This window comes from Fukomys damarensis, unplaced genomic scaffold (assembly GCF_012274545.1).
Source record: "Fukomys damarensis isolate Sample0158 unplaced genomic scaffold, DMR_v1.0_HiC HiC_scaffold_35, whole genome shotgun sequence".
Taxonomy (NCBI): Eukaryota; Metazoa; Chordata; class Mammalia; order Rodentia; family Bathyergidae; genus Fukomys; species Fukomys damarensis.
The window spans coordinates 42,516,010-42,542,846 of NW_022900947.1; the positions used below are offsets into that span (position 1 = coordinate 42,516,010).

Below are 26,837 nucleotides of genomic sequence, written 5' to 3' on the forward strand. Positions count from 1 at the left end.
GAAATAGGACTGTAATTATATTTCGTTATTCCTGAAGTGAATCCCTAATCATTACCATAGTCATTACCCAATATCTATGGTCTCAAATCACAGGATGCTTGTCCAAGAAAGATGAATGCTGAGGAGTCTCGTGACCTGCATCACCGTGCAGCTGCAGAGAACCTTCTCCTCTCCAGTGAGAATTTCCCGGCCCCCAGGTTAGACGATGTCAGTGGGTCTTAGGATGTGCCCAGTGCTTAGAGGAGGTGGCTAGAAGGCAGAATCAGGCAGGATGGTTGCAGTCCTAACATAAAATAAGACCATCAGTGTCATCAGCTCTAACGAAATGTATCATCTGAGGTACTGGAAAGTGTGGAAGACTTGGTGAGCCCAGTAGCAGCATCGGGATCTAGTCACATCCTCCTCCACCCCACCCCACATCTCAGGGAGAAGGCTCTTATCTTCAGACATCTCCTCATAGTGGCAAGATGGCTGCCATAGCTCCATGTGTCACACATAAACAATAAAGATTAAAGACAGAAAGAAGACCATCCCTAGGCAGGTGTGGTGGTGCATGCCTGTAATCCCAGTGCTCAAGAGGCTGAGACAGAATTGTCATAGATTCGAGACCAGCCTAAATGACAGAGCAAGATAAATCAACAAAACAGAGGACCATCCCTTTCTCCTGTGAAAGATGAGAACTTTCCCAAAAATGTCTTTCCCTGCAAGTTATCCCCTGCTTTTCATTGTTCCTTTTACCCCAACCCTGCTGCAGACATTAGGTCCAGACAATGGAACTTAAAGTAGAGATGGCTCATGTGGCTCTTTGCTGACCTTCTTATGACTGAGGGCATAGCCGGTGAAGGATGGAGTGTCAGGACTGCAGGGCTGCCTTGTTTATTTTGCTTTCCTTCTCACCTTCTTTTCTACTGTGACCTTCAGTGCCCCGAGCTCCGGGCTACTGGCCTGTCCTGCACCCCTGCCTCACCTGCTCCATATCTCCAAGCAGTGCAGGGCCTAGAGCCCTGGATGTGGGCTTGGGCCGTGGCATCCTTGACTCTCAGATGGCAGCACAGGCCACTGTGAAAGACAGGCAGCCACTCGGGGGAAGTACACTTAAAACACCAAAGAGCTGCACAAGTGAGCTGTCCATCCAGAAGGGCTAGAAGAGGAAAGAGAACCAAGACCCGAATCCAGTGTGGCAGCTGATTTTGGTCATTTAGCCACTAGCATGTGGGTCCCCTTTTCACCAGCCTCTGAGTTTCCTTTCAGGGACCCACCTTTACCTTGCTGTGTGCAGCTCTAATAGAAATAGAGCACAGTGATGACGGAAGCTAAGAGGCCCAGATCCTCCACTTCCCCACCCACTTCAGCCCCTGGACTGGTGACCCAGGCTGGCCAATCAGACTTTCCCTTCTAGGACTCGGCTTGGTAGGTTAGCCCAGGAGGAGAGAGATAGGACTCTACGGGGGCCTCAGAAATGGCCTCCTCCTGTGGCTTCTGATGTCTGGATGTCTAGAGCTCACCTGATGGTGAGTTTTCCCAAGCCGCCACCATTTGTTCTGGTTGAGATAAAACCACTTTCTATTTCCTGCACCTAAGAACTGTAACAGACACCTCTCGATACCAGAAAAATGAGGCAAGAGAGAGGGTTTGACATAGAAGGTGGGGTACAAAACCCAGAGCAGTTTCCCAGCTTGAGTTGAAAAGAAGGCCTAGAAAAACATTTAAAGATGCTGAATGGGCCACCCACGGGCTGCTCAGCTTTCCAGAGTGGTCCTCTACACAGGCCTTCCTACCTGAAAACACGCCTGGTCTGGTATCTTGCCTCCTGCACATGTTTATATCATGCTGTGTGTTCCCTCAGCGACCCGCCTGTAGAAAAACCCATCTGATCAACAAGCTCACCCTACAGTATTAGTAGGAAGCTACCTGCTGAAAACACTACAGGTTTTATTGTAGAAAGCATGTGGGAAGAAGAAAGATAATCGATGTGATACCTGTCCCTTGTGGCTGGGTTCTGCGTGGATAAGACAAAGCTATTACTATTGTTATTATTATTACATCTGTGTCCCACTGTAAAGCTCTTTTATTTACCTTCTTCTTTAAGAGTAATTATGGTTACCATAACATAAAGCCCCAAGAGATACACACAGGGGCTTTGAGGGGAGAAAAACTCTTTGCAGAAAAGGCTGGGTGGAGCTGTTGAGGTTTGAGCTCGACCTGGAAGACTGATTGCAGGCAGGCAGTCCATGGAGAGGCAGCAGCGAGCAGTGACTGGGCCTGTGAGGGTTTGGGAGGCATTGAGAGGCTGGGCTTGCTCAGGAGGTGCTTCGTGTAGAGGACACTCAACTGTAAGGGCAGCATGTAAGTGTTGACACCATTCTAAATGTGTTATACAGCCCTTTAATCCTAATGGAAGCCATACAGGGCAGGTCCTGTTCTCACCCCTGTTTTATAGATGACTAAACCGGGGCACCTAGGCGGGGAGTGATATACCAAAGGTTGCATGTCCGGTGCATGATTGAACCGGGTTTCAACACACTGATTCCGAGAGCACCAAGTCCCTGCACAACACCACCTCCTCTTTGGAGAGCCAGAGTCCTGTGGGCCTGATCTCAAAGAGCCCTAAGGGCTGGGAAATCCCTGTGGCTTCATCTGGAAGGATTTGGGGAAACATTGGTGGCTAGCAGATGAACCACTTTGCAGTTAACGTAGGGTTTGTGTGTCATAGTACCATGGGTTGGAGGTAAAGCCAGAGTGACAGAATGTGCTGTAACCTTGACCTCAGAGCTGCTCTCACTTGTGGGGGCTCCCACGCACACATGTGTTCTCATGCTATCAGGACTCATCCTGTGGGTCTCCACTGCCTGAAGGGAGGTTTGGGGACATTGTATCATCTGTGTCCTCTCAAAAGGTGCAAGGACACAGAGTGAAATGGCCTCAACGTAAACAATAAAACAAAATACCCCCCCCAAGCAAAGATTAACAGTATGAACTTTATATTGTTGCGTGGAGTAGTCATTAGCACAATGATGCAACCGTATGTCACATCGAGCCTCTGGCCTCAGCTGAGCATCCTGAGGTCTCAGCACAGCAGTGGTCCTGCAGAGCAGCCCTGGATCTGTTCTGTGCACAGCCAGTGCGGGTCTCCAGGAGTACTGTTACTTGTTCCAAAGTGGCCTCTTAGAGCTTCACAGCTGACTCACCAGGCACAGGATGGGGAAAGCGTTGGGAGTATGAGAGAAACAGCAGCATCTCTTTCCTCCTGTCTTTCCAAGCCACAATGATGTACATCACAGGGCTTAAGTTTAGAGTTGTGGAGCTTAAGACATAGGTAGAACAGCATCTGCCTGGTCATCACAAGATGATTTTAGTGCTAAAGCAACATGCCTTCACTCATAATTGACGCAGCCCATTCGAAGCCTCTGGTTTCCAATGAACAGACCTCCGGATGTATTCAGGGTGCCTGAACCTCCTTCCTTGGTGGGATCTGGTGGTAGAACCTTTAGGTTGCTCAGTGCGTCACGCATGCGGATCCCATGATTGTAGGCAAACATCAAGGAGTCCTCTTCTTTCTTTTCTTCTCTCCTTTTATCCAGTTTTCCTCCTCTTCATCCCATCTTCCTCCTCCTCCTCCTCCTCCTCCTTTTACTTATTTTGTCCTATAAAGTCTTTGCTAATCTTTTCAGATCATGACTGCTTAGTCTGGGCTGAGGATACAGAGGGGATGACAACTCTTCAGTGTGAAATAACTTAAGGGCCTTCTATTGGCCATATCTACACATAGTTAGGAGTCACAATGCTGCATTCAGACACTGTAAAAAGTTTTCATCAGTACACTTGTGTTCCTTGCAACCCTATTGACAGTAACCAAAAAGGTACACTCAAAAGGTAGACTGTTGATGGATGCATGTCTAAACAATACATATATATGCAATATTAGTCAGTCTTTAAAAGGAGTAAAACTCTGACATTTACTACCGTGTAGATGAACCTGCGGGCCATTGTGCTAAGTGAAATAAGCTATACATCAGAGGATGACTATCATATGCTCCCGCTTATAGGAGGTGCCTAGAATGTTCAAGTTTATAGAGACAGAAATAGAATAATGAATGGTGAGCAGGGGCTAAGGGGAAAGAGGAAGTGGAGCTACTGTTAAATGGACATGGAATTGCAGTTTGGGATGATGGAAAAGTTCTTGAGATAGAGCGTGCTGATGGTTGTATAATAACATGAAAGTACTTCGTGCCACTTAAAAGCAACGGAGATAATGGGGAAAAACCCAGCTGAAATGGGAATTAGGCTGCAGTTCAGTGGAAGAGCATTTGGCTCCTGTGCGGAAGGCCCTGGGTTCAATCTCCAGGGCTACCAAGAAAAGGTTAAAGTGATAAATTGTATGTTATTTATATTTTACCACAACACAAATTCTCTCACTTAATATTATATAAATATTGAAAAATTCACGAATGCTAGCATTCCATTGGATGTTGAGAGATTTGGTGGTTGAGAAGCCAACTTGCCGGCCTTAACAGTGCCTGCTGGTGATCCTAGCACTCGGGAGCCTGAGGCAGGAGGGTCACAAGTTCCAGGTGGGCCTGAGGGACACAATGAGTTCAAGCCAAGCTTGAACCACATAATAAGACCCTGTTTCAAAAAAAGAGAGTGAACTGGATTCACCCCTTTTTATGGTACTGGGCTTTGAATTTAGGGCCTCGTATACATTAGGCAAGCACTCTCATCCCTTTTAAAAATATTTGCAATAAGGTCTCACTAAGTTGCTCAGCTAGCCTCACTCTTGGACCCCTCCTACCTCAGCCTCCCCAGTAACTGGGATTACAGGTGTGCTGGTTTACCCCTTTGGCATAAGATTTGTAATTGTGGGTGAACCGGGACCCTCATCCAGCGGCCACTATTCATATAGCATTGCTGTTCGCAGAGAAACCCAAACACTGTATTAGAGTGAAGAGCTTTGTGAACCAGGCATCGGAAGCCTTGGTTCTGGTTTCAGTTCTGTGTGGTTGCGCCTCTGTCTTCACCTCACTGAGTCCGTGGCACAGAACTGTGCTGCAGTGACTGTTGGCAGGGGACTGTCATCTGTCACCCTGACCGAAAGCCTGGATTCGCTGGTCCTGCTTTTGCTTCTGCTGGTTAACCTGTAGGCATCCTCTAGAGATGGGAAGAGCAGCCGTCCATGTCCCGAACAGCTCGGCAGGGAAATGTGGCCTCAGAGTAGCATGAGGGCTTGCAGTGGCCTGGGTGCTGGGGACTTGGGGTCCTGCTCTCTGCCTCCCCACTGGCATTGAAGGGGTCTCAGTGTGGACGGATAGTGATGTTACCTTACAGTTCTTTGCACTGTGTCTTCTCCCTCACCTGGATCTGACCTCACTTAGAGAAAAATACAGCACAGAACTGGGGAATGACAGTCACACATAGGAAAGACCGAGGTTTGTTAATGTCATTTTATTCTCACTGAGTTTGCTGGGCTGTGGGGTGGCCAAATGGCAGAGTCCTCTGTGAGCTGGAAACAAAAGATAGTGATGAAAGGTGCTTACTCTTTTTTTTGGTACTGGGGATTGAACTCAGGTCCTTGCGCTTGCAAGGCAGGCCACCAAACCGCTGAGCTAAATCCCCGGCCCCTAAAGGTGCTTGCTCTTAAAATAGGCATATTATGTGGCTGCCAGTTAAAAAAATAAAGGGAAAATGATTATAAAGCAAGAAGAGTACGCTTACCATCACCGCTGTTGGAGAGATAGCAAGGAGGTCAGGGAAGAGTAGTGGGGTGAGACCAAAAGCTGTGTTCAGGCTCCCTGGTAGCTTAGGGGTGTGGAAGCTGAAACCTTCTGCTGACCTCTCTTTGCCTTCAACTTCAAATTACACCGACAGGGAAGTGACCATGACTGCAAGATGGTCCTACGGGCGAAGATGCCGCATCTGGGGTGTCAGGGGGCCTCATATGTCTCTTCCCGAATGCAGAGGCTGCCCGGGTCCTCTACCTCAGACAGGAGGGCCCCACGCTGTGAGTCTTTGTCCTTCATTGGAGCAGGAGAGCCCAAGGGAAGGTCAAAGCCAGCCAGGAGGCTTGGAGGCCTCTCCTCTCAGGCTTCACACATCGCACAAGGAAGCCCTGAGAAGTGGCCAGCTTCACCATTAGTCCTAAGAGAACTTTAAATGTCAGGAATAAAGAGGTCCAAATGAACTCCACTGAGTACAATTTGTGGTAAATTGTCCCCACCTCCCAGTCCTGTAATCACAGTTCCCAGCTGGTGAAGGACAACAATTCCACCCCCCACCACTTTGTCCCTTAGAGCATGGTTCCAAGCTGAGATGGCTATAAGAGGGCCATTTCCTTTTCAGTTGCAACCCAGCCTCAAAGTCTGGAACTTTGGGCAATGTTTGCACCCACTCTATCTCAGCTTTCCTTCAGAGAAAAGAAAATGATCTACGTTTTGGGGTTGTTTGGAGCTGAACTGAAAACCATGATTACTAAAGATTTAATACTGCACAGACTGCCAAAGGTTCAATGTTAATTTGCACTATGCAAACGGAATTACTTCCAGTTGCGTGTTTGTTCATATAACTGCTAAGCCAGTTGCCACACTCTTTCTCTGCTGTTTCTTCTCAGTGCCTGAAAATGAAGTAAAAACTAAATACAGCAAGAAAAAGTACACATATTTTTGGTCAGTGACAGCAGTCCTCTTTAGAGCAATGGTTGTATCAATAAAATTTGGACATGATTATCATGTGGTAGAAATGACTAAATATCAAAAAGTAACGTAATTACTTCCACTCCTGGCCATGTCAGTATTGCCACCAAGAAGAACTAGAAATCTGTGTAGAATATTGAAACAAAGGCATCATGTTGCTGCTGAGGTGGCAGGCTGGAGCAGCAACACCCCAGAGAGAAGGGAAGCCACTGAACGAAATGGAACCTTCCGTGGTGTTTTTTCTCCTGCGGTCATCAGTTGACTTTGGGTGGAGGGAAGGAGGTTGAAAAGCCTGAGGGTGGCTGACAACAGAAAATAGAGGCAGCCTTGTGGGGCTGGGGATACAACAGTTGGAGACTGAGGCTGCACGTAAGCCAGAACTTGAGACAATTAAGATCCTCAAGAGATGAGAAACCCAGATTCCTGAAGCCAAATCTAGGCAACAGTTTTCTATTTGAAGTGTTTGTTGCTAAAGCTGCACAGGGAAAGAGGCTGAAAAGCAAGACAGAGTTTTGATGGTCTGTGGAGTTGGGAAAACAAAAATCGGGGCTCAAGGCTTGCAAAGAAGAGGGACCCTAGGAAATAACCAGGTGCTCCATATACTTTAGAAGTGAGGACAAAGCTGCAGTGGTCTGAGCCTTAGAAAGATTGGTAGCCAGCCAGGTGTGGTGGTACTTATTATAGGAGGCTGAGGCAGGAGGATTGCCACCTCAAGCCCAGCCTAGATAATTTAGTGGCTTAACGAAACTCTCTCAAGAAACAAAAAGAGCACCTGTAATGAGGAAGAAGGATTGCAGTAAGTTCAAGGCCAGCCTGAGCTACATGGTGAATTCAAGGCCAGCCTAAACTACATTAAAAAAAAAAAGGGGGCCAAATACAAAACCCCTGGATTAAATTCCTGATACCTTCTCCTAAACAAACAAATAAGATTGCTGACCACCCATGAATCAGCTGTTTGTGATTGTTTTGAGGTGATCTGATTTGATCTCTTGCTGTCTGCTCTCTTGAGGGAAAGAACCCAAGCTCTAAATTTTCCAATCATAATAATGTGAAAATCAATAAAACACCACTAAGCATCTAAGAAACTGACTCTGAGGAAAACAAGACAATAGAAATAGACCCAAGTGTGACTAAGACACTGAAATTTTAGAGACTTTAAAATAATCATGATTAGTATATTTCAAGAAGTTAGTTGGTAAAATGGAACATTTCATTGGGGAATTGGAATCCATTAATAATAAATAAGTGGAAATTAGAGACACCAAAACCTAAAATCAAAAACTCAATAGATGGTTTTAATATAAAATTGAACAGGACTGGGGATTTAGCTTAGTGGTTCCAGCGCCTGCTTCGCAAGCTCAAGGACCCGAGTTCAATCCCCAGTACCAATAAATAAACAAATAAATAAATAAATAAAATTGAACAAAGCAGGAGAGAATTTGTTGGAAGGTAGGTCCTTACAAAAATCTACTCTGAGTCCTATTGAATAAAAAAGAATGATAGCTATAGAAAAGAGAATAAAAGAAAAATGCCTCTTGTGGAAAGGTCCTAACATAGGTAAATCAGAACAGGATTAGAAGAAAAATAGCTAGAAGCAATATTTCAGAAATACTGAGATTTTGCAAAACTGATAAAGATATCAAGCCACAGATTTAAGAAGTGCTGTGTGTCCCAAACTGGATAAATTCAAAGAAGTTTACACCTATCCTTATCAGAGTGAAGTCACTGGAAGCCAAAGACAATGCAATAAATGTTTAATCCACTGTAAATAAAAGGCAGATCATGTGTCTTTTCAGAGAAGCATTGATTCAGACATCTACAAAATTCTATAACTAGTGTTATAATCGATGAAATATTGTGTGCTTTCTCCTTGAGTTTGGGTGCATGACAGTGTCCACCATCACCACTTCTGTTCAGTTTTGAATGAAGATTCTAGCTAATTCCACAGGGGGGAAAAAGGAAAGAAAGAAAAAAAGCATACAGTATTGAAAAGGAAGAAATAAAATGGTCTTTTGTTGCAGATAACTTGACTATATACATATAAAATCCAAAAGAATTACCAGTTATATGATCATTGGTAGTAAATTAACCCTACAACATTTCAGGTCATAAGACCAGCGTATTAAAAACAGTTGTATTTTATATTCCACCAGTAAAACTCAGAAAATAAAAATTGTAACCTATTTTATTTATAAAAATTCGAATCTACCAAATATCTATGAAAAGATCTATTTAAAAATATACAAGACCACTATATAGAAAGCTACCAAAACATTACTGAGATAAAGTAAAGGTGATGTAAACACACAGAGATATCCCATGTTGGTGGATTGAAATATTTAATATTGTATGGTTATCTGTCCAAATCTGTCCACTTTGTGATGATCTAATATCACAAAAATAATCTCCAGAGTATGGAAGTATGTGGGGTGTGTGTGTGTGTGTGTGTAAAGTTATGTAGAAATACAAAGAGACAGGATAGCCATCTTGTGGGAATAAAAATGTTGAAAAACTTAAAGCATAGATACCAGTACTAACTTAAAAGCTATAGGGGTTAAGATAGTTTGAGATTATTGCTGTCAAAACAGACAAAGTTTTTGTAAATAGGGAAGGGTGGAGGTGGCAAAAGGAGGGCAGGGGTTTGGGGAAAAAATGAGACCCAAGATCTGTCATGTAAAGGTACAAGATCCCAATGATGAATGTAACTGTACTGTATACTTAAAAAGTACCAATAAACTCAATGATGACAAAAGACAAAAAAACACAGACAAGTAGACACCAGAGACCTAGGCCAGATTCACATATAGGCATTCCCTTGACAAGTTACTGTCATTAGGCCTTAGTTTCTCATCTATAAAATAGGTTTAATAACAGTACCTATCCCATAATCCTTGAGTATTATGTACATCGAGTATCCTGTTTTATTTAGCTGAAGTGTTACGCATTCTTCTAGCTACTTAGTATCTTCAACCCTTCAGGTACCAACCCATGTGGCATTTGCAAACCTGTCTTCCTCTGCCATATACCATCCCCCTGGCTGGTGGTACTCTTATGGTTTTCCATACTTTAAGACATGACATCTGGCTGGCACAAGGCTATATTCAAGAGGTTTGAGTTTGATTCCTTGTTCTGTTACTTCAACTTGAATGGCTAATTTAGGTAAGGTTATTTGTCCCAAGTTTCATCTCTAACAAGATGGTGGTGAGGAGGATTAAATTAGATAATGAAAGTAAAACTCATCAGCAAAGTTTTCACCCAACTAAAGGTTAGGTGTTGTTGCTATAGCCTAAGGTAACACACCCAGGAAGCTCACATCCAGGTCTTCTGTTTCTAAACCTCAGATGCTCTGTTTACCATTCTTCTTGCATTTGGTAAATTAAATGAAGAATTTGGTAGTCAGGCTGGGCGCGTGGTGGCACACACATCTGTAATCCCAGCACTCAGAAGGCTGAGGCAGGAGGATCGCTGCGAGTTAGAGACCAGCCTGGGCTACATAGTGAGCTCCAGGTCAGCTCAACTACATAGTGAGACCCTGTCTCAAAAAACAAAACAAAACAAAAACCAAAGAATTTGGTATCAGTCTTCCCAAATTGGTCTAGACAAGGGCAGATAACAGTACAGCTGCCCAGGACTCTGCACACTGTGTGCTGTAATTCTGTGCAGAGGTCCCTGCCTGAAATGCCTTTCTCCAGGGCTGTTCTCTCCTGTGTATAGTCTGAGAAAACCTTCTGTTGGGGCCTCTTTCTGGGGATGACGAGGAGGAAGTGGACTCCTCGCACCCCTCTGAGGGCTTCCTCCTGCCTGGTGTCATGGAAATGTGATCCCTGTGGTTGGGATAGTGAGCTGCCCTCCTGCCCTGTGAGGAGCTGGCAGCATCTGTGGATGTTCTTTCCCGGGGATAAATGAGTTTTGAAAGCCAAGTAAGGAGGAGTTTGCCTCTGTGGCTTCTTCTTCCTGCATTCATACTGCTTGTACTCATGTCAGGTAGAAGTCCAGACTTCCTTGAAGTCTAACCTTTAACTAAAAAGTGTCTATTGTTGGTGATTAGTCTGTTTTTCGTTACTATAACAGAGTACCTGAGGCTGGAAACATAAAGAATATAGTTTATTTAGCTCACAGTTTTGGAAACCCAAAGTCCAAATTGCATGGTACCAGCTCTTGCCAGTGCTGTCTATATCCCATCATAGTGGTTACTATCATGGCAGGACGTGTGCAAGAGGGAGAGCTCACATGGCAGGAAGGGAAGCCAGAGCATAGTGGGGTCACGGGGGCAGGCTTGCTGTTCTGTAACAACTCTTGGGAGAACTTGGATTCCATGAGAACTTCACGAATTCCTTCCGAGAGCAGTGCCCTGAATGACTTAGGTTCCACCTCTTCAAAGTATTACCAGATCTTAGCATCACCACACTGAGTGCCACGCTTCCAGCACAGGAACCCTAGGGGGACCCTCTCAAACTATGTCAAACCATAGCAGTTGGCTACTAGCACCTGTAAGGTGTCCAGTATATATAAACCCTGTCAGAATGGCCCCAGCACAAATTTTTCCCCTTGCTTTGAAATCTGTGAGCATTAGTAGCCCCTGTCTGCATTTCTAGTCCTCTTCCAAAATCTCTGTGTTAGATGTGTGTCTTTCATCCAGTGTTATTGTAACGTGAACAAAGTTCTTGCCTCTTCTAGGTCTGCTACTTGGTAACAAGTTACTTGATTGGCAAGACTTACTAGAGCAAAACCTGATAGCACTCAGTTGGGAAAGACTCCAAATAAGTCCTGCAGTGGTTCTGAACCCAGGTGGTGTAAGAACCATGCTCCCCACTCTGGGGGGCCATTTTGTCCTTGGCTGATTCCCAGCAGAATGGACCAGAGTGCTGGAGTGCTTTCTGAGCAACACGGGGATGTGGGTGGTGTCCCTCAAGAAGAACAGCAAAATGAATTGCCAAAAGAAATTTTATCATCCTAATAAAATGAAGCACATGATTTGCATTCCAGGTCCTTCAACTGTTCTGTGGGAACTCGGGTGTTTTCCCATGACAGTATTTTTATCCCTGATGGGGGAGCAGAAAGTGAGCAGACAGTTCAAGCAATGTCACAGGACAACATCCTGGGCAAAGTCAAAACTCTTCAGGTAAGACAGCCTGAGATGAACCAGAACCAGAGGTTGGGCCCGGCTGTGGATGGAAGTGGAAAAATCCCCAGTTTTTCCTTGGCTGATGGATGGGGAGGTCCAGGGGTCGCTTCTGGTGAGAAGCTCTGCTTTCCGGAACCTGACTCATTCTTTGGAAACCCATGTGTAAGGTGCATTATTCCCCTGCACCACCTGCACGGCACACCCTCTCCTGTTCCCTCCAGCTGTCCTCTCCTCTCTGACTGGACAGAAGAACAGTGTGCAGGTGAAGCTGAGGGTTTGGATGGGGGAAAGAGCTCCTGACTACTAAGTCAGCCCACACACTATAGCCAAAGGCTGCTGCCACCGAGTCTGCACTGCACAAGGTCACCGTCAAGTCCCTGCCATTGCCCAGTGACTGGTGACACTTTTTCTGCTGCAGTTATAGGTCTAGTTCTCCAGCCACTGTGTCTCGGAAGACATCACAAACTCCCTCCTGTGCCCACTGCAGAATGGCCAGTTTTCCTAACTAATGTTGACTCAGGGGTGACTCCCTAGCAATGCAAATACCATAAAATAATTCTTAACTGAATGTACCTGAAATACCAGGGACTCCAGGAAAAATAAGGAAAGCAAAGATACTTGGGTCTGGCTACATAGGTCTGCCTCGTCATCACTTGGAAAAATGCCCTCACGAGCAGTGCCTAAGCAGGCGCCACTCTGAGATGTGGTGCTTAGTGGCTGCCTGTATTTTAAACTCTGAGACGCTGATTGCCATCTGTCTGTAAGTCAGCAACAGTGAATGAATGAGAATAAAAGAACGGCTGGCCCAAGTAGCATTAGACAGTGAAACTTCATAATCAAAAATTGTTTGTTTTCCTGAAATGTTCTTATTTCTACTGAACATGAGCTATGTACTTTATGACCTGTATTTGGTCACATATTCTACACACACTGAGCTGAAAATAGCAGATGGGAAAGCAGCCAGCACCCTGGAACCACGCCCAAAATTGCTCACACCTTATGCCTGCGCCCGCCAGTGCCAAGGACAGAGTCCCTCAGAGGCAGCCCGGCCGGGCCTTCAAATCCCAGCACTTGCTAACCAGGTTGCACTTTCTGCTGTAGCTGGCCGTGCTCTTACATGGTTTTCAGACTTTGGGGAAAAGCTAAGCATCATTTCTCAGAGTTTAGAGAAGAGCGGGGAGGGTGGGTGGAGATAAGTAGGGGATAGCTTTACTCATCCCTTGGTCTGTTGATTCCTAGAACATTATTCTCAATAGGTTCCAAACCTATATTCCAAACCAGCTGTATTTACGATCTAGAACTTCTCTAAAAAGTAGATACGTGCCTGTTTTCTTAAATGATATCTTTTGTGTAACATCATGCTAATGCCACTGTCACCCCAAGAAGTGGATTTAGGACTGTAAAAAAATACGGACTTGTGCATGCAGTATTGAAAAGATAGGAACCTGATAAAAATATGAGTGTTTGTGATTTCTGCTAACAGTAAGATATGCTTCTTATGTAATCTGATCTCATAAGTGTGAAATGGCCAGCTTCCCTGAAGCAACAGTTCTATTTTCCCAAGAAGAAAAATGTGAGTAAAGAAGTATAACCATTTAATTTGAGTGCTATCATCTGACAGTATCTACTCATACAAAGTTTGCCTAATTTTACCTTTGCTGCATGAATTCCCAAGCTTCCTTTCAGGTCTATAATGATATTTTTGAAAAGTATAAAAGGCTTTGCTTTTCAGTGAGGGAAATGGGGACCATAATCTTAGCAAATGTAATTTTGGAGTGACCTAAGATATAACTGTATCACCCCCAAAAGACTGTGCTTTATTTTTCAGTCGACTAAGCAGTATGTTCCTGGTAAGTTGAAGAAATAGTAGTAACTTTATTAACTTGCATGAATGCTTTGCATTTTTTCATGACAACGTCATGCTGGTATTGATGCTTAGTAAGCAGCACAAAAGACCGCCCCCGCCCTAGACTCCAGCATGGAATGAGAGAGTTCAGCTGTGTCGGAGGCATATATGTTTTTATGTCTGGAATTGTCTTTGTGTATATGTGTATGTTTATTTTTCAAAAGAGAAAAATTGGATAACACGTATTCAACAGTAAATGGCCTAGAATCTGATTAGCAACCATTGTTAAGGCGTTCTTTTCAAATGAGATTTCTAATGGAATGTCATTTTTTTTTTAATGACATTTTTCTGTGGCCTAGGAAACTGCCTGGCCCTTGGAGCCCTCAGAAGCCAAGGGAAGGATGTCCATATTAATACATTTGCAAAGGTTGTCCTCTAGTGTCCACAGGTTGTCATCACACCTAGAACTGTCACAATGCACCTGCAGCTGAGTACAATGCACTCTCTCCACTGAGTACAGAATAACTAAATGCAGCACACAGCAGCCTGCCTTTTCCTGAATAATGTGACTCTGCCACCTACCAAAATTTCTGTGGCAAGAGATTGAACTTTTTCAAACAAAACAATGCATATTTCTCTGAGAATAAAAATAATGTGCACAAGGGCCAGGTATTTAGCTCAGGGGTGACACGCTTGCCTCCCAAGCCCAAGGTCCTGAGCTCAATCTCCAGTACCAAAAAAAACAAAATATGTACATGTTGAGAACAAATTTTAATGTACAGAACAGTTACTGCAAAGAACACCACAGTGCTGTGCCTTTGGATGATGCTGTACATAAGGAGTCAGTTGCTTCATGACCAGTGGGATGAATAGCATTTGAATGAATGAGAGATTGCAGTGAGATAAAAAGCGGTAGTGTGGCCTGCAGTGAAATCATTTAACCTCTCTGACAGTTTCCCCCTAAACAATGAAGAGGAGGCATGAGATGAGTGCCTGTGAGGCCTCTGCAGTCCCTAAGACCTGCAGTCTGGATGAAGCCAGCATGCGCCTGCCGTCACACGGAGTGGCTGTAGCACTCTACAGGTCATCGCGTCCAGGTGGCAGTGACCTTGACGTTACCTACAGCTTCCCAGAAACACTGCCCGGGGAGGGAGTCTATTGATTTGGGATTAGATTAGTCTGTGAGGTAAATACCAACTGATGATAAAACTCAGACGTATCATAACCTAAGCCTCAGGTGATTTGGAGAATTTCTGCACACCTTTGTTGAGGGAGCATTTAGTTTATTTGAACCACAGATATTGGACATAAAAGAGAAACTTCCATTCTCAGTAGCTGGTGTCTGCCACTGACCTGCATTGCACCTACTAATACCCAAATCGTACATATAAGCGTTTTGACATCTAACATAACTATCAAGGACACAGATCCCTGTTCTTAGACGCTTCTTAGGGCAGATGTCCTTAATCGGTATGTTTTTTCTTTTCATGAACTTCACTTTAAGGATGACAGTATCTAGTGCTCAGAAAGATAGAAACTTTATTTTTTCCTCTGCTTTGCTCTTACATAGTTTGAAGAATGTCTGTGAAAAAAAATGTGGGAAAATTTAGACACTGGCAAGGAGAGAGCTGCAGAATGTGATGTGCGTTGGATTTCCACACCATAGGAACAAGCCTCATGAATATGGATGTGCATTCCTGTAACCTCGTTCTCCAGCATTCCATGTTATAACAGAATGGCCCAATTTGATGAATAAAATATAGCTCCTTTTAGCTCACATTCCAGTCTCAACAGTAACTCCATTCATAGCCACCAGAAAAATAGATTAGCATATAGGCCCAAGATGCCACTCTTGCCTCTGGTTGTAATTGCAGCGTATACAGACAGAGCTCCTAGCTTTTTTTTTTTTTTAAAGGGGGAGAGAGTGGTAGTTTATCTCTGGATTTAAGGGCCAACTCAGCCTGTAACAGCCTGGTTTTCAGTATCATGGTTCCTGTTGTGACAGCGCCGATTAGTAGGCAAATTAAAGTAACAAAAAAGCCACATGTATACAAATATTCAATTCACGTGACACCTGAGATCATCAGCTAGTTTTCACCAGGAACCTTTTCCTTGTCATTACATCTCCTAAAATGCCACAGCAGCCCAGCCTTCCCAAGGCGGCGGAAGGGAGAGTTAGAAGAAGGGCTTCAGGAAGAGTGTGACGCTGAAGGCCTGGTCCCTGGGTTCCACAGGATCGCTGGGCGCCGGCCCACAGCTGAGGGCCATGAAGCTGACTACATGGCCTCCCAGCTCCTCCTCACAGTGGCAGCCACTCCCCTCCTGCCTCTCAGTTCCTCCTGGAAGATCTCCAAATGCCAGCCTGCCTCCTTCTCTCCAGGGAGATTTCTCATCAGCTTCTTACCGAGATACATTTTTCATTCTGAAAGGCAACAGCAGTATTTTGGGGGGCCAGGATGAAGTTATGTGTGAGATAAATTAACCCTGCATCATACACACACCCTCTCATTCTCTCCCACCCCCTCCCTCCTCCTTTACTCCCTCTTCCTCCAAGGGCAGGTGGGGCCTTGAGCTCTCCCTTGGCCTTCATCCCCCTCCTCCCATATCACCTCTGTCCTCTGCCCCTTCCGCTCCATGTGCCACTCGAGTTCTCTGCCGCTTAACATTCCTCCTTCTGTTTGCCAGCTCTGTCCTATGTTCCACATTGTTCCTGTTCTTGTTCTATTTTTTATTTCCATTTGAGGCTACAGTAATCACCCAGTCTGGACTTTCAGTCTAGACTGTGATTACATTTGGCCACATTCTCTTTGTCTCTTAAGAATCAGAATAGACCAACATCAGTATTCCAGAAAGGACCCAGATGAAGTAAAATATTAGCATAATCTGTTGTGGTTTTGGGTTTTGTTGTTGTTGTTGCATTGGTGGCAAAAGTCCTCATTTAATGGCATTAGAGAGTTAGGCCAGGAAGTGCATTACAGAATTATCCTTTCCTTTGTGGGTACAAGAAGTATGTTCATCTCGGTTGGTCAAGAGGCACATTACAGCTAGAAGAAGAAATAAGTTCTACATTCTATAGCTCAGTAGAATTACTATGCTTAAGTATAATTCCTTGTTATAAAAGAGAATTTTGAGTGTTCCCTACACAATGAAATGATGACTATTTGAGGTGATGGATATACCAATTATAAATCCCAATTTGATCATTACACATTGTATACATGCACTATCACACTGTACTCCATGAATATGCACAATTATGTTGTATTAATTAAAAAAAGAAACACCCCATCTGGCACTCAGGAGCCCTGGCAAGCCGCAGACGCTGCTCACAGGAAGTTTCACTGGTAGCTGAGATGTGATGCATTTTTTGGCCCTCGGCCTGGGAGGACACGGGAGCCTTCCCTATGTCTTCGGCCCAGGTTCCCACCCTGTGCCCTCAGAACAGCAGAGCAAGATGGCCTGAGGTTCCCACCCTGTGCCCTCAGAACAGCAGAGCAAGATGGCCTGAGGCTGTGTAACTCCGCGTCCTCTTGTCTAACCCCTTGGCTGTCCTAACTGTGCCTGCTCATTGATGTAGAGTAGATGCTAACTGCTGCTTCCTGCTGGACTTGTTTGGGGAGATGCCCTTTCTCAACCTCTGCTCCCCGCAACCCTCTCAGGCTGCTGAAGCTGCCCCGCCCTCCCTGGCTGAATTCCTCTCAGGCTTTGGATGTGCACCTTTCCCTGGGGGACCCGAGCCCTGCTCAGGTGGGAAGACAGCAGGAGGGTTCAGATCCTTGCCTGGGGCTCCTGACTTGGCATGCGGGTCCTGGGAGGGTCTGGGAGGGGAGGCTCGCTTCTCTCTGCCAAGCCTCACTGCTCACCAGGCCAGGCTGGAGGGGTGGGGAGCTGGTTGGAGGAGAGTGAGAGACATGGCATTTGCCCCAAGGGGTTCTTCTGCAGGGAACTTCAGAGAAGTATTAAAAATGCTGCACCATCTCTTTACATAACTGTTATGGGAGCTGGTGAAATGCAGTGCAGATAATCCCAAGTGTGACTTTAGAAGACCCGGACCCACGTTCCTTTGAGGCCACTCATTCTCCCCATGACCGTGGGTCAGTCACCTCCCCACTGCACTTCTGAGCTTTTGGCAAAGGGAGAGAGTTGGAGTAAGCAATTGCTGATTGTTGTGCAGCTCCATGGGGTTACATGTGAGCCAGACTAAAGACAAATGTCAGGTATCTTTTTTGAAGCATGTGAGGATGATGAAACCCAAGTAAAGCACTCATCCAGAGCATTCGTTCTCAGTGAGGAAAGCCCCCCAGTGGGGACATCTGGAGACATTTGTCCTTTTCTGACCTGCCCCTTATCTAATTCCAAATATTATCTTCCCTAGTTACACCCCTTTTCTTGGTCCTTTCTCCCTATCCTTTTAGCTACCACAACCAGTAATCAGCCCATCCTTGGTCCTTTTCTGCCTCTGGTTCCTCCCTTCCCATTTCAATGTGTGCTCTGCTCCAACAAGGCAAAGAAGAGTGTTCCCATCCCTATGTGATTTCGATGCTGATCAGGGACTTGCAAGGCCCTCAGGGCCTTATGCATCTTGAGGCCTGGGACCAGAGCATGGGACTCTGGTGTGGGATAGCACACTAGGTGCTGGTGGGGACAGTGGTGAGAGTACAAATGCTCACAGGAAGTGTCAGTAGGGGCTGGAAGATTCCCGTGTGGCACCCCTGCTCTAAGAATCTTGATTTCCCCAATGGTTCCTACATTTCATGCAACTATACTCTGTATAATATTTATATTTTTAATAGATGCCTTACATTTATGTCTTAAAAATCAAAACTAGATATTCCAATTTTTGGTTCAGAAAGATGATCCCTTTACCCACTAGGAAAAGTTGGGCCTTTCCCCAGGAGGTGGCTGGATGCAAAGGCTCATGGTCTGAAGAAGGGGAAGGAAAGAGGCCGGAAGACAGGTGAACACACTGCAGGAGTGAGTGCATCATGGCCCCTGGCAGTGTGTCTAGAAAGCAGCCATGCATAGCCTATGCCTCAGTGCTCCCTAGATGTGCTGGGAAGCTTGGCTGTGGTTTTGGAGATCGCTTCACTGCTTCAGAAATGTCTTTCTTTTGTTTCTCTCCAGCGGCAGCTGGGCAAGAATATCAAGTTTGGGCAGCAGCCACCCAATGCCATTCCCATGAAGAAGGCAGGCAGTGGAAAAGCTAGCTCCAAAGAGGACCTGTTCCTGACCAGTCCCATGGAAACTGTGACCCAGCAGGACATCATCCTCTCAGACACTGAGAACAAAGTAAGTCTCCAGCAGGGAAGCAGGATTGCCCAGAAGCAGGGCAGGACGCTGGGCAGCAGATGGGGGCATCTGATGGCACTGGTCTGCAGAAGGGAGGACCAGGTGGGAAAAGCTTTTCTTATGACTCGCTCTGGGCTGGAGGGCATCTTCCTGGGCAAGTGCCACTTCCTGAGGCCTATGAGGAGAAGGGAGCGAAAGAGGGCACAGGCCCTTTGTACCTGTTCCGCCCAGTGCCTCCCACACACCCTTCAACACTCAGATTGTGCCTCTTGTGCAAAGCCTTACATGGCCTCACCCTGAGCTGTGTCAACTCCTCTGTGCCTTTGCTGTGAGTATTTACCACTCCTTACATGTCAGCCACTGCCTGAGTCTGCTTCTCTGTCCTGTGGGCAAACTGTGTCTTCCACATCTGTATCTCCCCAGAACTTACTTAGTGCCTACTTAGTAGCACTGAATAATTACTTGTCAAATGGGACTGATTTAAAGGAAAATGAAAAAAGAAAGCAGCAGGGGCTCAGTGAGACAGAACACAGCTAATGAGCTACCTTGAAGTCCCCTCAGTGTGGAAAGAAAGTTGTTTTCACACCATGCTGGATAAATCCGGCCTGTTGACTCAAGCGGAAACACTCTGTGTGTGTCCTGAATTGAGAGTTCTTCCTCCTGGAAAAGAAGCCCTTACGTACCTGCCAGAAAGGGAGCAGAAGTCTGTAGGTGAGGGATGGGGCTTCAGATATTTTTTAAAGAAAGAGAAAAAAAATGCATTTTCTCAGTTCTGCCTATTGAGGTGCCTACCATGAGGGGTGGAATTAAAATGGGCATGGCCCAGAGGAAAGCATCCTGGCTGTCATAAGAGTATTAAGAAAGATAAGTGATAAAATGCAGAAGGGAAGGGAATAAGGATGCTCCACTCTGGCCCCTCTTCCTGGCCCTGGCCAGATGCCCCTGGCACACACACATTAACGCCCTTTGAGTGGTGTGTGAAGCAGGGATGAGACTCATCCCTCCTGATCTGTCTAGAAATGTTCTCCCCAGCCTGCAGGGCGAGACGACAGCAACAGCCCTCACCTCCATGCAGGGATTTCACAAGAATGGAAGCAGTGACTCTTTGTCACTGTGAGCTCCTCAGAGCAGGCCCCGTAGCCTCTGGGGCAGTGCGGAGGGGCGCGGCTGGCTGTGTAGCAGACCTTGACTCAGATGTGGGTGTTAGGAGATGAGCAAGATTAGCCCAGTACCTCCTCCTTGCAGTTTGCATCCTAATGAGTGGCCAGTGAATAGATAAATGTAATCACTTCAGATCCAGAAAAATATTAGCTGCACAGAAGATGAAACAGGGTAATTGGAAAGTGAGTAACGGGGGGAGATTAGGTCTTTAAGGTGTGTGGCTGAGAGCAGACCCAGGAGAGCAAGTAGAAGAATGGACTAGGTGGCGAGTGAGCTGGCATAGAAGTCCCGAAGGACTGAGCTCATCTGGAAGGCGGACCAGGAAGAGGGAAGTGTGGCCGGACAGGCGCCAAGGGAAGCCAGATGTGCAGACCACAGGAAAAGGGGAAATCTGTGGGAATTCTGCTCTGCAGGCAGTGGGGAATGTTAGTGCCTCTGAGGAATGTTAGCAGGGCAGTGTCATAATCTGATTTGTGTTTGTTTCTAAGTTTGGTGCAGAGAATGGACAGGCAGGGGCAGCGGGCTGTGGCTCTGGAAGAGAAGATCTTTTGTAAAAAGGGTGACACAAGTTGGCACATAGAGCTGCAACAGAGAGGGCTGTTGGGAAGGTGTGGTGCCCAGCTGGGGTGTGCCCAGGGCATGCCTAGGACCCTGGGGTGCGTCTCTAGCAGTCTCTTCTTCCTCCCTGTGATTTTGCTCCCTCCTCACTTCCTTCTCAGCCCAGCCCTTTGTATGTGGCACTGGGAGGGCCTTTTTCCCCTCACTCCTTGCATAGAGGTGAAAGTTCCAGCAGGTGAAGGGGTGGGTGGAAGGTGCCAGGCCAGGCCAGAGCTCCGAGGCTGGAGCCATGTATGTGGCACAGCCCCGTTCCCTGGGTCAGATGGCCAATAAGCAGCCCCTCAGCTTCTCTCAGGCGGTGAAGAGGACCCTGGCCTGACATAGGGGCCACCCAGGTGGGAAGGGCAGTGACCTTGGGAAGGAGACCTCGCCCTCTGTGCCTCAGCTAGTCCTCATCACGAGAGTTCCACCCCGGCTGTTGGGGGCCAGACTCACCCTTGTATGAAGGAGGGGGCAGCCCTCGCCAGGCTCAGATGGTGTCTGAGTATTTGCCCAGAACTTGCTTTTCTGGTGTTTGACTGGATTGCGTCCTCTTTTGTTCCAGTCCAGTGATTCGCCAAGTTCTCCAGGTCCTCTGAATCGTCCTGGAGCTGGGAGTGAGATGGAAGACAAGGTAACGGAAGTTGAACTTTGTTTCCTGACTTTACCTTCCAGTTTTTTTTTTTCACCTGCTGCCTCATTTTTCATTCATAAATGTTGCCTTCATGTGTTAAAGTTCCCTCACCATGTGACCAGTGGTTGAGGGGTGGAGCATCTGTTTCCATGGCAACACAACTGCTGGAACTGAACCCTGCTCTGCAAAAATGCCCAACATGCACTAGGGTCTTAGAAGTTAGCAGCCTTCCAAAATGTGTCTCGCCCTCAAGTCAGTGTTAATCCATGGAAAAGGGCGTCCCAGAATAACTGAATTTACCCCAAGTCTTTAAGGAAGAATCCTCTAATAGAGATACAAGAAGCAAACAAATAAACAAAAATCCCCAGCCTTAGCCTGTGCCTGTCCCTCTCTCCCTCTCTGTCCCCCCCACCCCGTGTATGTACATGGTCGTGTTTCCAGGTCCCTTTTAAACCCATGACTTTGCCTGCTGCATGCGTCTAGGTAATCCAGACCCTTAACCCCTGAGCACTCTTCCATAGGAGCTGATGTTCTGCTAAGGACTTCTCACTTGCTCAGGGGACAGCCCTCCTCCAGAGGGAGGACTCTCTGTCCGAGGGGACAGTGAGCGGGTCTGCTCCCCACAACAGGCATGGCTCGGACAGTGCTAGTGACCGGCCCTGCTGGGATAACTAGAAATAAAGTAGGGTGCTGGTATCTCAGCTTATTGTGCCTGTCCCACGGGCCCTGACTTCCTTTCCTTGTGCACCTCTTAGGGGATGGAAGTAAATATTTACTTGGTCTCTCCTCAGTAGCTCAGAATTTCATACCTTTTGTAAAGATAACCATAAATAAATGAAAACTAGAAGGCCAAAGGCCAGGAGTATTTCTTCTGAGCTTGTCATAAATTGCAGTGTACTGAGCTTCCATGTCTCTCTTGGGTTACTGTGGTCTTTTATCTTTGTTCATAAATAGGGAAGGTAATTGCAAAAGTCAAACCCTTTGGCTAAACCTCGTACACTCTACACTTGCTGCACAAACACTGTCAAACACATGAGCCTGCACCCAGCATGGGCCTTGTGTGTGTGGAGCCACAGTGTAGGCAGATGGGGCCAGGAGTGTCCCCTGCATGCTGGCATCTTGCAGGCAGGAGCCCTGACTCACTGCTTGTCTAAGTTCTCTGCAGTTACAGATGTAGCTTCCTGCCCTCTGATCAGCCTGGCCTCTGGTTTAGTCTGTGCTGCTGTCACTCTGACTTTTCTAAACATGTCCGGTCAGTCTGAGGCTGTGATTTCTCAGTGACTGCATCTGCATCTGGAACTGCAGGCTGTCCCTCATTTCCCTGGACCCACGAGCCCTTCTGTCTGAGGATGCAGACTCCGCTTGAGTGCTACCAATCTGGGATTCCATGTGAATTTTCCTGTCCAGATTGACTTTATACCTTAATCTGCATTACAGGTTGCTCCAGTTAAACCATCTCGGCCAAAAAGGCACTTGTCTTCTGCTGGCACCATTGAAAGTGTCAACCTTGATGCCATTCCCCTGGCCATCGCTCGCCTGGACAACAGTGCTGCCAAGCACAAACTGTCGGTTAAGCCAAAAAACCAGAGGGTGTCAAAGAAGCACAGGCGACTTGCCTGGGTGCGTAGACTCTGTCCTTGTCCTGGCTGGCCAGGCAGGTGCCCTTGCTTGGGTGAGTTGGTATAGGGTAGAGCCATAGAGGGACCGAGGTCTCTCCCCATTAGGAACATGAGTAGACCAGTCAGCAGGTCTGTTTAGCTTCTGCTGTCCTTCCTGCCTGACATGAGGCTGAGTGGGCTGTGGAGGGGACCCACATGCTTGGTGCTTGTTTTGCAGCAGAAAGACCAGCCAGCCCTTCTCTGCTGTGGCCTAGCCAAAAGGCTTTTAGTCTGACTAGGGTGGAATTCTTAATGAGGCAATATGCATTTTCCTGTTGTTCATTCTTATTAAGGAAAAGGAATTTGGCAATAACAAAGGATTTAGAGAGAGTAAACCATAAATATATCTTTTTTGGGGGGTACCGGGGGTCGAACTCAGGATCTTGTGCTTGCAAGGCAGGCAGAAGAACCACTGAGTTAAATCCCTGGCCTGTAAATATATCTTTATTAAAGATAAAGTTATTTCCTTCATTCCCACAGTTTACCCTTGGTTGGTATGACCAGCGCCTCAGTTTATCTTTACAGTATTCCTCCCTTGCCTATAGGGATAGGTTCTAAGATTCTTAGTGGGTACCTGATACATGAACCTGCTCTTGACTATATTTTTTTCCTATACATACATACTTTAAAAGTTTAATTCATAGATTAGGCACAGTAAAAGACTAAGTAATAAATAGCATTATGCTCAATGTGTCCTAAAATTATTTAAAATGCATTCATTGTTTTTGGAATTTTTTCATTTAATATTTGGTTAAGGGCAGGTAAGGCGAAGTGAGAAGACAAACTTCAGGTAAGGGGAACCTGCTGTAGCTGTTCTTTGGGAAACACCTGCCCCTTCTTTTGTGATAAACAGCACCACCTGTACTGAGAATGACTCCTAAGGGCTGCCTATGGGAAAAGCCTAAGGCAAATTGTTTGTTTCTCCATGTTAGGAACGACAAAATGAGCCAGGCCTGGAGAGTCAGCCCTCCTTAGACCAGGACGGGCAGCAGGGAGAAGAGAGGCACATTTGGCATGAAGAGGAACCAGAGCCGCTGGGTCCTGAAGAAGAGAAAAGACGCCAAGAACACTACTGGCAAGAGCTAGAGGCCAAGTGCAAGCGGCAGAAGGCCGAAGCTGCGGAGAAGAGACGTCTGGAGGAGCAGAGGCTGCAGGCGCTAGAGAGGAGGCTCTGGGAGGAAAACAGACGGCAGGAGCTCTTGGAAGAGGGCGAAGAAGAGGACCCAGCCGCTGGGTCCTGAAGAAGAGAAAAGACGCCAAGAACACTACTGGCAAGAGCTAGAGGCCAAGTGCAAGCGGCAGAAGGCCGAAGCTGCGGAGAAGAGACGTCTGGAGGAGCAGAGGCTGCAGGCGCTAGAGAGGAGGCTCTGGGAGGAAAACAGACGGCAGGAGCTCTTGGAAGAGGGCGAAGAAGAGGAAGGAGAGGAGGAGCAACTGCTGCTAGAGGCCGAAAAGGAGCCTCAGGAAGAAGGGCAGCGGCAGGGCCTGGAAGACCCCTGGCCATCGCTCGCCTGGACAACAGTGCTGCCAAGCACAAACTGTCGGTTAAGCCAAAAAACCAGAGGGTGTCAAAGAAGCACAGGCGACTTGCCTGGGTGCGTAGACTCTGTCCTTGTCCTGGCTGGCCAGGCAGGTGCCCTTGCTTGGGTGAGTTGGTATAGGGTAGAGCCATAGAGGGACCGAGGTCTCTCCCCATTAGGAACATGAGTAGACCAGTCAGCAGGTCTGTTTAGCTTCTGCTGTCCTTCCTGCCTGACATGAGGCTGAGTGGGCTGTGGAGGGGACCCACATGCTTGGTGCTTGTTTTGCAGCAGAAAGACCAGCCAGCCCTTCTCTGCTGTGGCCTAGCCAAAAGGCTTTTAGTCTGACTAGGGTGGAATTCTTAATGAGGCAATATGCATTTTCCTGTTGTTCATTCTTATTAAGGAAAAGGAATTTGGCAATAACAAAGGATTTAGAGAGAGTAAACCATAAATATATCTTTTTTGGGGGGTACCGGGGGTCGAACTCAGGATCTTGTGCTTGCAAGGCAGGCAGAAGAACCACTGAGTTAAATCCCTGGCCTGTAAATATATCTTTATTAAAGATAAAGTTATTTCCTTCATTCCCACAGTTTACCCTTGGTTGGTATGACCAGCGCCTCAGTTTATCTTTACAGTATTCCTCCCTTGCCTATAGGGATAGGTTCTAAGATTCTTAGTGGGTACCTGATACATGAACCTGCTCTTGACTATATTTTTTTCCTATACATACATACTTTAAAAGTTTAATTCATAGATTAGGCACAGTAAAAGACTAAGTAATAAATAGCATTATGCTCAATGTGTCCTAAAATTATTTAAAATGCATTCATTGTTTTTGGAATTTTTTCATTTAATATTTGGTTAAGGGCAGGTAAGGCGAAGTGAGAAGACAAACTTCAGGTAAGGGGAACCTGCTGTAGCTGTTCTTTGGGAAACACCTGCCCCTTCTTTTGTGATAAACAGCACCACCTGTACTGAGAATGACTCCTAAGGGCTGCCTATGGGAAAAGCCTAAGGCAAATTGTTTGTTTCTCCATGTTAGGAACGACAAAATGAGCCAGGCCTGGAGAGTCAGCCCTCCTTAGACCAGGACGGGCAGCAGGGAGAAGAGAGGCACATTTGGCATGAAGAGGAACCAGAGCCGCTGGGTCCTGAAGAAGAGAAAAGACGCCAAGAACACTACTGGCAAGAGCTAGAGGCCAAGTGCAAGCGGCAGAAGGCCGAAGCTGCGGAGAAGAGACGTCTGGAGGAGCAGAGGCTGCAGGCGCTAGAGAGGAGGCTCTGGGAGGAAAACAGACGGCAGGAGCTCTTGGAAGAGGGCGAAGAAGAGGAAGGAGAGGAGGAGCAACTGCTGCTAGAGGCCGAAAAGGAGCCTCAGGAAGAAGGGCAGCGGCAGGGCCTGGAAGAGCAGGGCTGCGGGGAGCAGGAGCTGAGGGAGCAGGAGGAGCGGGAGCGCAGCGAGGCGGAGGAGCAGAGGTGTCTGCAGGAGGAGGCTGAGCACGAAGCAGAGAGGCAGCAGCAGGAAGAAGAAAGGGAGTTGGAGGGACTCAGAAGGCTGGAGGAACATTGGCTGGAGGAGGAAGAGGAGGCGCGGAGGCTGGTAGAGGAGGCCAGAAGGCTGGAGGAGCTGAGGCAGCAGGAGGAGCTGGAGGCAGAAAGAAGACGTGATCAGGAGGAAGAGGAGCGGCTGCAGGAACTCACACAGCGGCGGCAGCAGCAGGAAGAGGAGGCCCAGCGAAGAGAAGAGCTAGAGCAGCGTGAGGAGGAGACAGAGGTGCCCGGGCAACAGGGGTCAGAGGAGGAGGAGCCCTGGGCAACCCCGGGGATGTGGGAAGAAGAGGGGCAGCCACAAGTAAGGGACAGCAGAAGTCTGCGGAGCCCACCTCAGAATGACTCAGGGGAGAAGCCAGAAGAGCAAGACAGTGTGGAACCTAAAAGGCAAGGAGAGAGCTCGGAGGAGTTGCAGAGCCAAGAGGCCAGGCCAACTGGAGAGCGCCTGGGCCCGAGGGCAGGTTGTTACGGGGAAGAACCACGTGTTTGGGAGGCCAAGAGCGAAGTGGTCCGCGGGGAGCCTCCTCAGCAGCAGGAGGCGCCCATAGAGGAGAAGTTGAAGAACGAAGCAGCCGCTCCCAAGAAAGAAAGAAGGGTGGAGGAACTGCGGTGGCAGGAGGTGGAGGAGAGGCAGACCATGCCCCGGCCCTACACGTTCCAGGTGTCCTCGGGAGGGCGCCAGATTCTCTTCCCCAAGGTCAACCTGAGCCCGGTCACGCCCGCCGCGCAGGAGCCCAAAGCGCCGCGTGCGCTGAGCGTCCCGCACA

At 47.1% G+C, this 26,837-nt stretch overlaps 1 protein-coding gene across 1 annotated transcript in view; it reads left to right on the forward strand.

The window, feature by feature from the left end:
- Cracd (capping protein inhibiting regulator of actin dynamics) overlaps positions 1 to 26,837 on the forward strand; it is a gene marked incomplete at its 5' end in the record, with an annotated part of 158,074 nt that overhangs the window by 101,992 nt on the left and 29,245 nt on the right. Inside the window, 5 exons of the mRNA XM_033758869.1 lie at positions 11,673 to 11,808; positions 18,782 to 18,946; positions 21,270 to 21,338; positions 22,776 to 22,958; positions 25,562 to 26,832. Of these exons, the coding sequence (XP_033614760.1) occupies positions 11,673 to 11,808; positions 18,782 to 18,946; positions 21,270 to 21,338; positions 22,776 to 22,958; positions 25,562 to 26,832 (1,824 nt within the window). The remainder of the gene's footprint in view (positions 1 to 11,672; positions 11,809 to 18,781; positions 18,947 to 21,269; positions 21,339 to 22,775; positions 22,959 to 25,561; positions 26,833 to 26,837) is intronic.